We start from the raw sequence: 14,370 nt of genomic DNA, 5'->3' as shown, positions 1-14,370 counted from the left end.
ACCCTCATGGCTTCGCATGAACTCCTTTGCTCCCTCAGGAAATTCTCAGGCAGGTCCCTTTATTGTCATTCTCTTGTGGTACCAACATCTTCCCTCCACAGCGTGCACCATAGTCCTGACTTAGGTCGTTGCCTGCGACCCCACAGGGAGCTCGTTAAGGGCACGGCAGGTGTCTGGTATCGCTTACTGTCAGATCCTCAACACCAAGCAGTCAAACTAACACACAAAGGAGAACCATCTTTGTGCGGGAGATGGCCACGCCCAAGGGAAAAGGGAAAAGCACCGGCAACATGAATGAACTGGGAGCTGCAACCGGACCTCCAGGTCAGACCGCCAGGCCTCACCAGGTTCGATGGTTTGCTTCATTTCAGCTTTATTTACTTATGTCTTTATTTGACTTGCACAACATGCGTCTGTGTTCATGCAGAATGCTACCCATCAACTGAACAGAATCGTCTGGTATATGCCCAGTGGCTGCTGGCTAACCTTAGGTATTGCCTCCTACAACCAAAATGATCCAATTTGTTGAGCACTTGTATGCTTCTGCCAGGAAAAATCCTTAAGACATGTCCATCACTCTCCAACTCTGAAGGAAGGAGCCTGTAGCAAACAAAGAACCACAAAGCCCAGAAGTGGGACAGAAAATGGGCAGAGAGATCTGGCAGTACCTAAGCCAGGTACTGTTAGAAGTGTCTCATTTGGGGATGGCTTCATGGGACATAAAAAGTCACTTAAGTAACTCTTACAAAGGACTAGGAATTGGGTTCTCTGGCCAATACTTTGCTCCCTCCCAGTTCCATCCTGGGAATGTTTTACAGTGTCTTTAGTTCTCCTATAGGAAAAGCTGCTGTGATGGCTACTCCTCAAGCTTTTCTAGGCAAGTCCTTCCTGCCGCATTGCTCTCGGCCAGGATCCCCGAGCTCTAGGTGCTTCCTGCATTCATTCACTCCTGCACGTAGGAAATCTGCTTGACCTCAGGGTCCCGGAAGAAGGACACCAGCAAGTGGGACCCAGTGGGGTCCACAGCACACTCTCAGCCCGGAGAAACCCTCCCCAGAAAACACAGTCAGGGTCTGTGGCCAGTGTCCAGTCCAGGTATACTGCAGGGCTTAGAATGTTACAGCCCGCCTGAGGTCAAGGGCACGATGGAAGCTGGGTCCTCCTTCCACTTCCAAGAAAGCGAGGCTTCTGCTTCTTTATCTTGTGAAAAGGGCACAAAGCACAAGTGAGTGCAGAAACGGGAGGCAGGGCACTACTCAGCCCCTAGCTGCCAAGAGGAGCCACCAATCAAACAAGCCCACGAAGGGAGACCGAGGGCCACAGCAGGGAACTCACAGGGAGGGAACACGAGGCCGAGGCTGGGGGTTGGCCTGCTCCCGCAGCACCTCGCAGCCCTCTGGCTGGCTGCAGGGGACACGCTGCCAGGGAGGTATTTGGGGCCGGCATCCAGGAAGGGTGCAGAGAAAAAAGAGGGCAGAGGCCTTGGAGGTTGGTAACAAACACACTGGGACAATACCAGCCTCGGCACCCGAAACGTTGGCGAACTCGGACATTAGGACTGGGACAAGGGTCTGGAGGTTATAGAGGATGAAAAGGCACAGGCTCCAAAGTCCCGGAGGACACAGGACATCCTCTGATGAGAGAAGGGGGGGGCTGCACACTTGGCGACCCCATGAGCAGACCAGTTCAAGGGATCCTGTGTTGGCTCATTTGCCCATTCACTCGTGCCCCTGGACGTTAACGACACAGAACCTATTTGGAGGCCTCAGGGATGCTCCTGAAATCCCGGCCAACGGGAGGCGGCCAGGGGGATGCGGCGGGCAGGCTGCGGCAGGCCGGCGTGCTTTGTCCCATCTACCCACGGCCCGCGCCCGAGGGAGCGCGCACTCGCTTCCCCATCCTTCCTCCCGAGCCCTACAGCTTCCCCCCAGCGGCTTCGCAAACACACCGACCCGACCCCAGAAGACACCTGGGGTCGACCCCTGGCCGAGCGGCTCCAGTCCCTTGTCACCCGACTGTTCTCCCACGTGCTCTCGGGCAGCATGTGCCCAGCCTGAGATGACCGCTCAGCACTGACCACGGTGCCAGGCTGTCGGGAGGGAACCGCCGGGTTCACGCCGAGCACAGGAACGTGGGTAGGGTTTGGACAGGCAGGGGCCGAGGCAAGAGCACCCCTGAAAGCCAGATTATTCCTGCTGCGAGGGGGACGGTGCTGAGGGCCTCGTGGCTGGGAGGCAAAGAGGGTATTCCAGAGGAAAGAGGAAAGCAGCCCGGCATGCGGGGCAGTGCCTGTAGAGGAAGAGGGAATCAAGGCAGCAAAGACCTCATGTCAGTTTCAACTGACGCCCACACCAAAGAAGGCAGGTGCCACCAGTCCCAACCACGGGGAGTTCCCCACTCACCTCTGCGCTGCAGCTATGAAACAAGAGTGAGTCGATCAGACCTTAAGGAAATGTAGATTCTGGGGCTCTGTGAGCGGGATAATGCTACTCCCAATCCTATAAAACCAAAGTGCTACGGGCCATGGGAAATAATGCTGTGAATGCCCCGGCTGCCCAGCAGCTGGGTGCCGCCAACAGCCTGGTGACTGGGAGCACAGGCCGAGGGGTCAGACCGGGCCGCGAAGTCCGCCCTCAGGACTGGCGGGGAGACTTTGGAGAAATGGCTAACCCCTTCTGAGCCTCAGTTTCCTCCTTTGTAAAATAAACACACTCATAGTCTTTACTCAGCAGGGCTGCTACGGGAATGAAAGGGAAGGGCCGTGAAATGCTTCGTGCCTAACATAAAGAGAGCACTTCATTAGAATCAGTTGTATTATTATTATTACTATTATTATTATTATTATTGTCATATACGGGTTTGGTTTCGTTAACAGAGTATATCTAAGCAGTGGGATCTGTGCGACCTTTAAATATCTTGTGGTCAAAGACTATTTATTTACATAACAAGTCACAATATGTGGACGGGCCTGGGGGCATGGAGGCACACTACAAGCAGCACAGTTACTAGGACTTCCCGTGCAATATTCTGGGTAAAAAGAAGTATCCATAAACACAAAAACTGCAGAAACACACTGCTTTTACCTCTCTGTTTTTCTATGTTCTCTAAGAGGAGGAAAGAAGTTATTTAATAATAAAATAAAAGTAATAACACAACCTCCACTTTGGGCAAGGCTTTTCCTTTTCCAAAGCTTTTTCATACGATCTTGTTTTTACACTAATTTAACTTCTAATGACGGCGATTGAACTGTTATTCTGCCAAATGCCTTCAAGCCCAAATCCTGAAATCATCTAGCTAAGCCCCAAAAGGACAATGTTTCCACTAAGACCATCTTTTGTGGACACCTTTGCTAACAATATCAAGTAGCTGGCTTTTCCCAGTTAACAGAGCAGAGACACTAATCCATTATTCAAGCCAGGGCTTTCTGCAAGTAGTTTTAAGAAGTGATGTTTGGGCTAATGATGCAATGTGGCAAAAGGAGTAGAAGCCATTAGTTAAATCAGGGGTCAGAGCCACATGCCCCAAGGCCTGGCTAACCTTGCTTGGCCAAATGATGCTAAACATCTGAAATAAACAGTTCTTCCCAATGCATGTCCCACATGAAGATCCCATGGGAAGATTGCCAGCTGCTGCCCCCACCAGCCCTGCTCTTCCTCTTCCTCGGTAATAGCCCCTGATGATCAGCTGGGCTCACGGCCACCCAGATTAGAGTCCTGCACCTCCCAGGCTCCCCTGCGCCAGCCGCGACTCTGATTATGTTCTGGCCAATGACTGCAAGCAGATGCACTTTGGTGGACTTTTGGGAGGACGACAGGAGCCAACTCGGCTCCAGGAACACCTTTTTCTGTGCTTCTGCTTTTCCTCCTCCTTCAGGCCTGTTACTTGGACCAAATAACTGGCATTTCCGCTGCCATCGAAGACCACAAGGCAAGCCTGAGGGCACGAGCCATGCACTGGGACTGGACTGATGACACTGGGATGCCCGAAGCCCTGCAGACTACTTGTCAAAGACAACTGAACATACACCTTGTTTTAGCCACTATTATTTTGGTCTTTAGGTTATGTGCATACATACACATACATACACATACATGCTGTATGTGTTCCACTGCCGGTGACAGCACGTGACTTTTTAAAGCAGGATAGTAGAGCACTTTAGTCACCTTTCCACGGAGCCTTTTGTAACAGTTAGATGTTTATCACCAACTACTTTCTTTTTTCCACAAAGACAACCGCCTGTATACGTACTCTTTTCGCTGGTGGATCAATGAACACATATGATTCCTAGAATTCTGTCCTCACATGATAGCGACCAAATCCAACTCGCCAGAACCCTAATAAAAACCAAGGGGGGCACCTGGGTGGCTCAGTCAGTTGGGCATCTGCCTTGGGCTCAGGTCGTGATCCCAGGATCCTGGATCGAGCCTCCCATCGCGCTCTCTGCTCGTTGGGGAGCCGTCTTCCTCCCCTCCCCACACGTGCCCACCTGCTCTCTCTCTCTCTCTCTCAAATAAATAAAATCTTGAACAAACAAGAAAACCCAAGGGAAACAGGCCAGCATCCCCTGGTCTGCGAAACACAGTGAAGTTGTGACTCTCCAACGGGTGGGTAAAAACGAGCATAAGATTTCCAAAACGATTTTTTAAGTCACGCACACAGAACACATGAGCGGATATGCGGAATGTAATAGTTAGACGCCCTGAAGGAAAACATTACTGGTTACCTTCTCTTTATCTACAATGCCCAATTTTTGTACAAACATCTACTTAAATAATTTTAAAATCTATTTTTCCCCTGAAACAAACACTACATTATATGTTAATAATAAAAAAATTAAATTTTAACGAATAATAAAATAAAAATAATTACAACTGTCCAAGAAAAAACCAACAGCAAAACAACAACAACAATGTATTTTTAAAAGTAAATGTTCATAGTAGTGTCAACAGAAAATAAACCACATCTGGAACCTCTCAGAACAAAATAAAATCTGAAGGAATTCTGGGCTCAATGCAGAAGGAGACAGACAGTGAAGTTCCGCGACCCACACCACCTCCCCCAAACCTGAACGCCCTCCTCTCCAGAAAGGGTGCTTGAAACGATTTTAAGCATTTCCAATTAAACAAATGTCATCCTTTCGATCACACAGTTAAGGCAACAGAGACACAAATTACGACACAAAAGCAGCAGAGTCCCAGCGCCTGCAGTTTCCTCCAAGGAAAGAGACTGGTTTCCACCAACTCACCATGTAATTATGTCTAACACCTGCTTTACAATCCAGTTTATGGATCTTGGATGTTTAATAAACAGTTACTTCTCAGTTCCCTGCTATTAAAAACTAAGTAGTTACAACAATTAATTAATAAGACCCGTAGGCTATCAGGAGTCCACAATACTACCAGCCAGGTCATACTCTCCCAGGGCACTTTGTCACCCGAATCGGCCCCACAGCTTAGATGACCTGCCCCTTTCTTCCTTATAGACCCTTCTCTGGGGGTACCTCAAGCTGGGGTGGTCAGGCAGAATGCAAAGAGGCGTTGTAGTTACCTGGTGTTCCACCAAAGACGGAAAGCCCTTCTGTAATGACAGGCTTGCTTCCCTAAAGTGGAAAAATCTATGCATCTAACTATCTACATGTGTGGATATACACTGCACAGCGCATCAGAATTATACACTGCCACCCTTGCCTGCTAATATGAGTTTCGGATTATTCCAAACCCCTCGGCTGCCTCATTCTTCTCTTTCTAAACCAATTTTCCCTGGCACTCATTTCATCCTTACATCTCAACTCAAGGATGGAATGGTTTTATATAAGGAGTTGCCCTGTTTCACTGCCCACTGAGATTCCTTCGGAATCCACTCCCACCGAAGCCACTGACTGAGTAGAGAATTACTCGTGAGCCCTCCAGTCCCATCACTTCATACTCACTGTTACTGGACTTAAGGTCGCGGTGGATGATGGGGACAATTGCCTCATCATGTAAGTAGTTCATCCCTCTGGCAATCTGCACAGCCCAGTTCACCAGGATGTCTGGGGGAATCCTTTTCCCAGATAACACTCTATTCAAAGGCCCTCCACGTGCAAACTCCATGACCAAGCAGAGGTTGGGTTCCTTCAGACACACCCCCCTAAGGGCAATGATGTTGGGATGCTTCAGCATGGCGAAGAGCTTGGCCTCTTGGCGAACATTCTCTATAGTCTGGCTGATGTCCTCATCGGGGTCATGGCGAGCTGCTTTCACGGCAACCTCATCCCCTATCCAGAAAGCACGATAGACCTTCCCAAAGCCCCCGATGCCAATAATCTCTTCCAGGGTTAGCTCCGCAAAATCAATCTCTAACACTGAGAAAGAGAAGAAAAAAAGAAGTCAAAAACATTCTGAAAACACCACGGAATCACCCATTTACCTACAGGTAAACATAGGAAGTTATACTCCCTTGGCTTTTTTGTCTCCCCTCTATAAGGTAAGCTCCATCAAGGCAAGAAATGTGGCTAACCTACTTTCTGTTACATTAATCTTAACGACTAGCACATAGTGGGCATTCAATAACTATTCATGTGATAATTTCTACTTGGAACATCACGCAGAATGTCATACCATGACACACCATTTTAATACAAGGTAACATAGAGGGAGATCATTTTTGGGAGACTTCTTCGTTTTTCTGTGTACTTGATGGCGAGAAGCACACAGTCCAGTGACAAGCCAGACACACAACAACAAAACCACAGTGTGAAAAGAGCCTTCAGAGCCATATGACCAGATTAGGAAACCACCAACTCCCACTGCAGGACAGGATTGAGAGGGTGAATGGGAAGGGCTTCTCAGGGAATTGAACTCAGGGAATGTGTCCTAAAGAATGAGTGGGAGGGAGGGTGCCTGGCTGGCTCGTTGGGAGAGCGTGCAACTTCGGATTTCGGGGTTGTGAGTTTCAGCTCCATGTTGGGTGTAGAGATTACTTAAAAATAAAATCTTAAAAAAAAGAAAAATGAGTGGGAGGGTTCTCATCAGGCAGCAAAGATCAGGACGGAGAAAGACAATCCAGGCAAAGGGAAGGTCATGAGCAAGAACAAGAGGTATGAGACTATATCACATATTAAGAAGTTCAAGGAGCACAGTGTGGCTGGATTATATGTACAGGGATAGGAGATGAGGCTCAAGGTCTTGTTGGGGTCAGCTCGGTTGTGAAATGGTTTAGAGTCATGCTGAGTGGCTTAAATTTCACACTGTGAATGACAGGACTCATGTGTTTGTTTGTTTTTTTTAAGATTTTATTTATTTATTTGACAGAGAGAGAGAGAGAGATCACAAGCAGGCAGAGCAGCAAGCAGGGAGAGAGAGGGGGAAGGAAGCATGCTCCCTGCTGAGCAGGGAACCCAATGTGGGTCTCGATCCCAGGACCCTGAGACCATGACCTGAGCCGAAGGCAGAGGCTTAACCCAATGAGCCACCCAGGCTCCCCAGAACTCATGCATTTTTAAGTAGGGGAGTGCTAGTAGACTGTGACTTAGAGAGGACATTAATTGTGGCAGCCATGGGGCATCTAACCTGGAGGCCAGGGAGCCTTCTGCAAGAGGAACCACTAAGGAGCCACTGAAATAAGGCAGGCATGCAGGCACAGGGTGCAAACACGAGCAGCAGGAAAGACGGAGGGTGGGAAATAAATTGGGAGGATATTTTCCAAACATGGTTCTACCAGGAGCTGGTGACTAAGACGTGCAGAGAGGAGCCTCCCAGGGGACATCTCACTGCAGAAGTCACCTGCGTCATAGCTCCATCCCTGATGTCCCCGAGTACCACACCCAACCACTCATCTCCTTTCCAATATAGAGGATGAACCTAAGAGGACGAACCTGATTACATCTTCAGCACCATTTGGAAAGGGATCCATGGCCAGATCACAATGGCCACCAGTGATTAGAAAACTCAGGCTAGATAAGGCATTGCTATAGGAGTAAAGTGCTATGTTAGGTTTCTCTCGTGAAAACCCTGTGCTCCGTCTTCTCAGTCTCTTTGTCTTTACCTGGCTGACTCATACCCAACCCTCAGGTCTCAGCTGAAACAAAATCTTCTAGAGGAACTTTTCCTAACCCCCGCCTAAATGAGGTCAGGCCCCCATCAAACACGTCCATAACAGTCTGTTTGGCAAGACCCAACAAGGTTTAATAACCTGTTCGGTGCCTGCCGTCCTGCGAGATTGAGCGATCCACAAGGGTAGACTCTGCCTGCTTTACTCATCACTGTACTCACCCTGCTGAACATTCAGCAGGTAAGCGGCAGTCAAGTAAAGGGGGGGGGGTCTATCTCAGTAGGAAATAAACCAAACTCAGATCTGAACTTTTTTTTTTTTTAATGCACTGGATCTCCTGAAACAGAAAGAATATAGTCAGCTTGCTAAAAAAAAAAAAAAAACTAAGAAAACAAAGATATATTTCTGAACTTTTGGCAAAACCAAAAGAGGAAGTGCCCACTGCTGGCTGTTCTCTTCCTTCTGCAGCCAGCTCCAGGATATCTCCAACCACCACTCACATGCTGACGGTGCTCAAAACTCTATTCTTTCTTAATTAGAGTATGTCCGTCCTGTCTAGGACTAATATTCATTAGTCTTTTACAATGCAAGTGGCAGTATGCACAAAAGAATACGAAAAGTCTAGCCCATCTTGACCCCCAAAGTTCCAACTGTTCAAGCTTTTACCTCATCTGCCACTCCTCTTAAAAAATAAATGTTTCGGCTGGTCCTGCAGACTCACCATCAAACCCACTCTAAAATCCTCTAGTATATCGTGCAGTACAAAGGCCAGAAAGCTAAGAACTACATTTCCCAGACTCTCTGACTGCTACAGGTCTGCTTCTGCCAATTAGATGCACAAGAGAGAGAAGGCAGAAGTGGGATGGACACCATCTTATCGCCGCTTCTCCAGCCAAGCATGACTTTGGACAAGTGGGGTTTTCCTGCATGTCAGTGTCCAATCACTAGCTCTGGGCAGATGTAGAAAGGAAACCTGCAAGGCCAAGTGGTTGCCTAAGCTGGACAGCAATGACAACAGGGTGTTCTCCAAATCGACAGCTTCAACACCAACTCCTGATTCTGTATGTTTCCAATTAGAGAAGGAGTAGCTTCCTGGGTGGGCCAGGTCTGCAGTGTTCTGGGAGTCGTTCTCACAGGTCCAACTAAAAGCCCCTTCTCCCTGCCCTTCCAACAATTCTGTAAGCACCCAGTTTCCTGTGCCTAAAATTTCCTCTGCTTAAAATAGCTTCAGTGCATCTGGGTTCTAAAATGAATCCTGATTACTAATTCTTATCTTGTCTATATGAATTTAAAAGACAATGTGTATACTAAGGAGTGTTAAGAAACCCTCTTGGAGAAATATGTAAACTATGTTAGGCGTCTCCTTGGTCATGGAGGGAAGGAACATTCACTTTTTCTAACAGCTTTTACACTGATGAAAAGATATCTGTCTCTTTAACAAGTTTCCATTCACACATCTCATTTCCTCAACTGAATATCCGATTTTTCCTTAACGGAATTAACTGTTGTATTTTCTCTTCTACCTTTTCCTCTGGTCTGAAGCATAGTTGTGAACACACAAGACGTGCGGAAATTTTTAAATGTATAAGGATTTAAAAGAAGTGATTCTGAACTTGGGTGCTGAAGGGACAGCTCCTTTGATGGCATTTCAGAGAAGACCGAAAACCTCTGCCGGGAAGGGACAGCAATAAACCCTCTCGAGGTAGAAATGAACCTCTCAGGTTCTTGCTAACTAGTTAAGGAAATATTATGACCGGCCTTCAAGAAAGGCATAGAACACAGCTTGCAAGTGGAGAGAAGACAGATGAGCAGGGCCTGGGGGAAGGTACTTTATTTTCCCTTCCCTGTGAAGAAGTCCCTTTGGGTAGGAACTAGACCTTCAGCTGCAGCTAAGAGAATGTGGGACTCTCCTTTCCCACTGCAGTCAAGACCTGGTTTTAAGTAAGAATCAGGTCAAGCCACATTCAGCACAGGTTTCAGTTTCTGTGGATGGATATTTCCAGGAATATCAGGAATGAAACCTTACTTCTTTCATTTTGGCAGTCAAGATGTTATTCTCTCTCAGCTGTATTCTTGAAAACTAGACACATAGGCACATTCCGGTAGGTTTTGGGTAAGTGAATGGCATGTACTTCACTCATTTAAAAATCCCAAGTACAGGGGCGCTTGGGTGGCTCAGTGGGTTAAAGCCTCTGCCTTCTGCTCAGGTCATGATCCCGGGGTCCTGGGATCGAGCCCCACATTGGGCTCTCTGCTCAGCGGGAGCCTGCTTCCTCCACTCTCTCTCTCTCTCTCTGCCTGCCTTTCTGTCTTATGACCTCTGTCAAATAAATAAATTTTTTAAAAATCCCAAGTACACCTGAAAATATATCCTTAGATTTGCAGTGGATGCAAGGGAAAAAATGTTAATTAGTAATAATCTTAATTTATGCCCTGCTTGAAAACAGACACAATTCTCCTGTAACAAACTTTTTTTTTTAATACCCAGGACTGTATATGTCCCAAGATGATAAATTTGGAACTGTACATTTTCCCTCTTTCACTAAAAAAAAAAAAAAGATGAGTGAGCTCCTATGTTATTTATATTTGTCAGCCCCACGGAGAGCTAAGCTTTCATTATCCACACGGGAGGGCATAAAGGCACTATATAAATATCAGATGATTTCTGAATATCTATTATATTTCCTGTTTGTCACAAAATTTGGTAATTTCCCCCTCTTCTATTTTGAGTAAAGTTTGAAACAAAATTTTCTATCTGAAAAGCATTATTTAAAACTAAAACATTCTTACTTAACTGACAGTCTGCTATTCATAATCTAATGTCACAATTCATGCCCCAGAAGAGAAGTTCAAAAGGGTAACTGGGGAAAAGCTGTCAGTGGCTCAATTTCATTCCAAGTCTCTGGAGACAAGGTTTTCAATCACTTTATTTTCCAAGTGACACTAACTGAAATGGTGGACATAGGACACCCATCAGAGTACCTGTTAGCAATTTCCCGAGTTCATCTTTATCAAAGCATTGTGTCAACATGGTGTATTTATATCACCAATCCCCCTCAGGTGTGACTTATAAGCACCCCCTTATCTTATCATTCCTTTATCTCCTGGGTTTTTTTTTTTAAGTTTTATTTATTTAAATAATCTCTGTACCCCATGGCAGGGCTCAAACTCGCGATCCTGAGCTCAAGAGTTGCATGTTCCATCAACTCAACCACCTAGGCTCCCCTATCTCCTGGAATTTAATCCAGTATCTATCTTTTGCTAGGCACTCGAATTGATTTTTGAATGGAATTAAATTTTCTGAATTATCAAGAATTAATTCCAGTCAAGTTCCGAACTTCTGATGAGACTACATAAAGTAACTTACCAGGGCCTTCGCCTGTCATGTGCAAGTCAATTCTTTTCACAAGCACAAAGTACTTCCTACTTTCTTATCTGAGTTCTAGAATCAGGAATCTGGCCTATGGAAGGTAACTTTTGTGACAATAAAGATTAAGTCCTGGGTACCTAAGGGAGAAGGAGTTCCTAACGTAGCACACCCTGGCCACGGCTGGTATTCTGCAGGTGAGTTTTTCCAGCCCAAGTCATATTCACATCGACTGCTCTGATAGCTGGGGGCACAGAGATGGAAGAAACAGAGTTCCTGCTCATAAGCCTCACACACCTCTCCCACTCTGACATTAGCTGCACAGAAAAAAAAAAAAAAATCACAAAATGTAACCCATAAAGAACCTCAAACCTTTGACTTATGCATAAAAAAATTGCACTGTGTCTAATATGCCAGACCATTCTTCCAGTATTTCTTTCAGTATGTGACCAAGTTCAGCACCACATCATACACTAGGACCCTTAGTCTTCACCTTCCCAGTACTAGAGCCAAAATGAATTAACACCCAGAAACCATTTAAAATCATCTGTTCCCTCCAGGCATTATAAAGGTCAGGATGTAGAAACAGGAAGTTTTACACTGAATGTGAGGGAGACAGAAACAAAGGGAACTAAGAATTTGAACACCAATTTGATGGTCAAAACACCCATAAAGAAGGTGAATAGAAACATAAGGAAAGAGGTTATGCTTTTCTTATTAAGTGATGGTATTTAAAGAAAACATCTTAAAGAAAGTAACACAACTGTCCAGGTGAAAGTAAGTTACAGGACCGAAAGATAAATGTTACAAATGAAATTTAAAAACTAAATGCCTAAAAGTTGGTGCTTGGGAACGATTTTCTTTAATTAACTAAAATGCAAAGTAGACAAAATATTGAGTAAACAATAATAAATACGTATTAACAATACTTTTTAGCAGGGAAGAAATTGTGGGAATAATCAAATATAAGTGTCAACTGCACGAGTAGATATTTACATCTCCTAAAGCCACCTAGCAGAACTGATTCAAGGATTCCAATGGCAATTTGACTGCTTTGGAAAAAAAAACAAAGGAAATATCATTGCAGGGTGTGGAACAGGGGGCTCCTGGGAAATTGGTGAAAACCAGGACACTGGAAGAAAGGCCCTGGGAGGGACCCGTGGGCATGATCCCCTTGAGATTTGGCAAATACCAAATATAGGCAAGGATCTAGGGTGAGAAGAAAGGAGAAAACGTTGTATCTGAACAGCTTGGGTGTCAAGGGACTGGGATTTCGCCACTGTACCTTGTGCTCCTGATCTCTCACGGGGGAAGGACATACTTTTCCCTCTCCAATCATTTCTGCACCCATCACCACCGGCTTCTTCACACACTCGCACCCTGCTCAGCACATCACTCACTGAGACTCCTAAAGGTACAACTTCTGAGATACAAGACTGCGATCCGAGAAATCAACACGACATTTCAAAGACACTTCAGCCTTGAGTTCGCACGGGCTTCCGGGACTTGAGAGCCAGCCCAGCCAGCCCTGCGGGAGACACCCCCATCCGCTTCAAAGCAAATGCCTTGAAGGGGCGGGGACAGGCTGTAGAAGAGGTCGGGAAGGTCCCTGATTTGGGGACTAAGGTTATGACAGAAACTACCAGCTTGCCTGAAACCCTTCCAGATTTGGGGAAGCCGGGAGTGCGACATGGGGAGATTCTCATGCTGGGGCTCCAGGATGTGGAGAGCAGCTGAGGTGGTCAGATGAAGGTTAAGAAGCCCAAGCGCCTGAGGTTCCTGGCAAGGCCTGCGGCGTCTCTATCTCACCCAGCGCACCCACCAAAGCAGCCCCTGCAGCCCGAGCGCGCGCGCACACACCCACCCCCCGGGCAATCGTTCCCCACCCGCTCTGCGACACCCCCCCCCCCAGTCCTCCAACTCCCCCCTTCCCCGCCCGGCTCCGCGGCCCCGCCTTCGCCTTACACTGAATGGGCGGGTAGCAACTGGGGTCCTCGCCGCCGTGCTGGCAACGACTGGAGAAGGCGCTGCGCGGGGTCACGTAGTTGCTGGGGAAGATGCCCACCCGCTGGTTCAGCTGCCCGGTCCACCAGCCCTCGTCGCCGGACACCTGCGAGTCCTTGGACAGCACCTCCACCACGTCGCCCAGCCGCAGGGTCAGCTCGTCCTCGCCGGCCGCCTCGTACTCGAACACCGCCGTCCAGTAGGGCAGCGGTGCATCGGAACCCAGCTCCCCCGGGGCCGCCGCCGCCGCCGCCTCCTCCTCCTCTTCCTCCTCCTCCTCGGCCCCGGCCCCCGCTCCATCCTCCCCCGGCGGGGCGGCAGCGGCGGCGCTCGCCAGGCAGCCGAGAAGCGCTCTGGAGGGCTCCATGGAGCGGCCGATCCATAGGGTGCGGGGCTGCCGCCGCCCGCAGGAGCCGCCGCCGCCTATTGTTCATGCGGCTCCGCAGAGCTGGGGGGACCCCCCTCCCCCGACGGCGGCCGCAGGTAGGGCCCGGGCTGGCGGGGCGGGGAGAGCCGGCTCGCTGGGGCTGGCGCGGCGACAAGTGCGCCGAGCTGGAGCGCTCACCGCGGCATGGGGGCGCGGCGGGCCGGAGCCCCCGCCTTCGTGCTCGCCCCCCGGGGACGGCCTGGCCACCTCCGCCGCGGGTACCTGCTCGCGCAGCCCGAGCCCGCCGCCGCCCGCCGGCCGCCGCTCCCCTCTCCGCGCCGCGCCCCGCCCCCAGCACCGCCCGCACGCCCGGGACCACCTGACGCGGGCCTGGCTCCGCCCCAGCCCTGCGGACCCGAAGGGGCGGAGCCGCCCGGCGCCGGGCCCCCCCCCCCCCACGCCAACCCGCCCTCCCATTGGCCGCTGCCGGCCGTCCGCAGGTTCCTATCTCCGCGGCTGGGGCTGCCCCGCCAGCCACCGACCCGCCCCTCTCCACCCCCTGCGCCTACGTGTCCTGCCCCCGGGCCCCGCCCCCTCTTGC

At 48.9% G+C, this 14,370-nt stretch overlaps 1 protein-coding gene across 2 annotated transcripts in view; it reads right to left on the bottom strand.

The window, feature by feature from the left end:
- The window catches only part of MAP3K9 (mitogen-activated protein kinase kinase kinase 9), a 73,516-nt gene extending 59,405 nt beyond the window's left edge, over positions 1 to 14,111 (bottom strand). The window contains exons 1-2 of one of the 2 annotated variants that reach the window (XM_045072936.1): positions 13,364 to 14,111; positions 5,930 to 6,343 (exon numbers count right to left, since the gene is read on the bottom strand). In XM_045072936.1, coding sequence (XP_044928871.1) covers positions 5,930 to 6,343; positions 13,364 to 13,769 — 820 coding nt within the window. In that variant the 5' untranslated portion in view covers positions 13,770 to 14,111. The remainder of the gene's footprint in view (positions 1 to 5,929; positions 6,344 to 13,363) is intronic. The other variant, XM_045072943.1, reaches the window with a different exon arrangement.
- Positions 14,112 to 14,370: the final 259 nt, after the last annotated feature.

This window comes from Mustela putorius, unplaced genomic scaffold, assembly GCF_011764305.1.
Source record: "Mustela putorius furo isolate JIRA1106 unplaced genomic scaffold, ASM1176430v1.1 tig00000129_pilon_pilon_pilon, whole genome shotgun sequence".
Lineage (NCBI taxonomy): Eukaryota > Metazoa > Chordata > Mammalia > Carnivora > Mustelidae > Mustela > Mustela putorius.
This window is presented reverse-complemented; position numbering and strand designations above follow the sequence as displayed.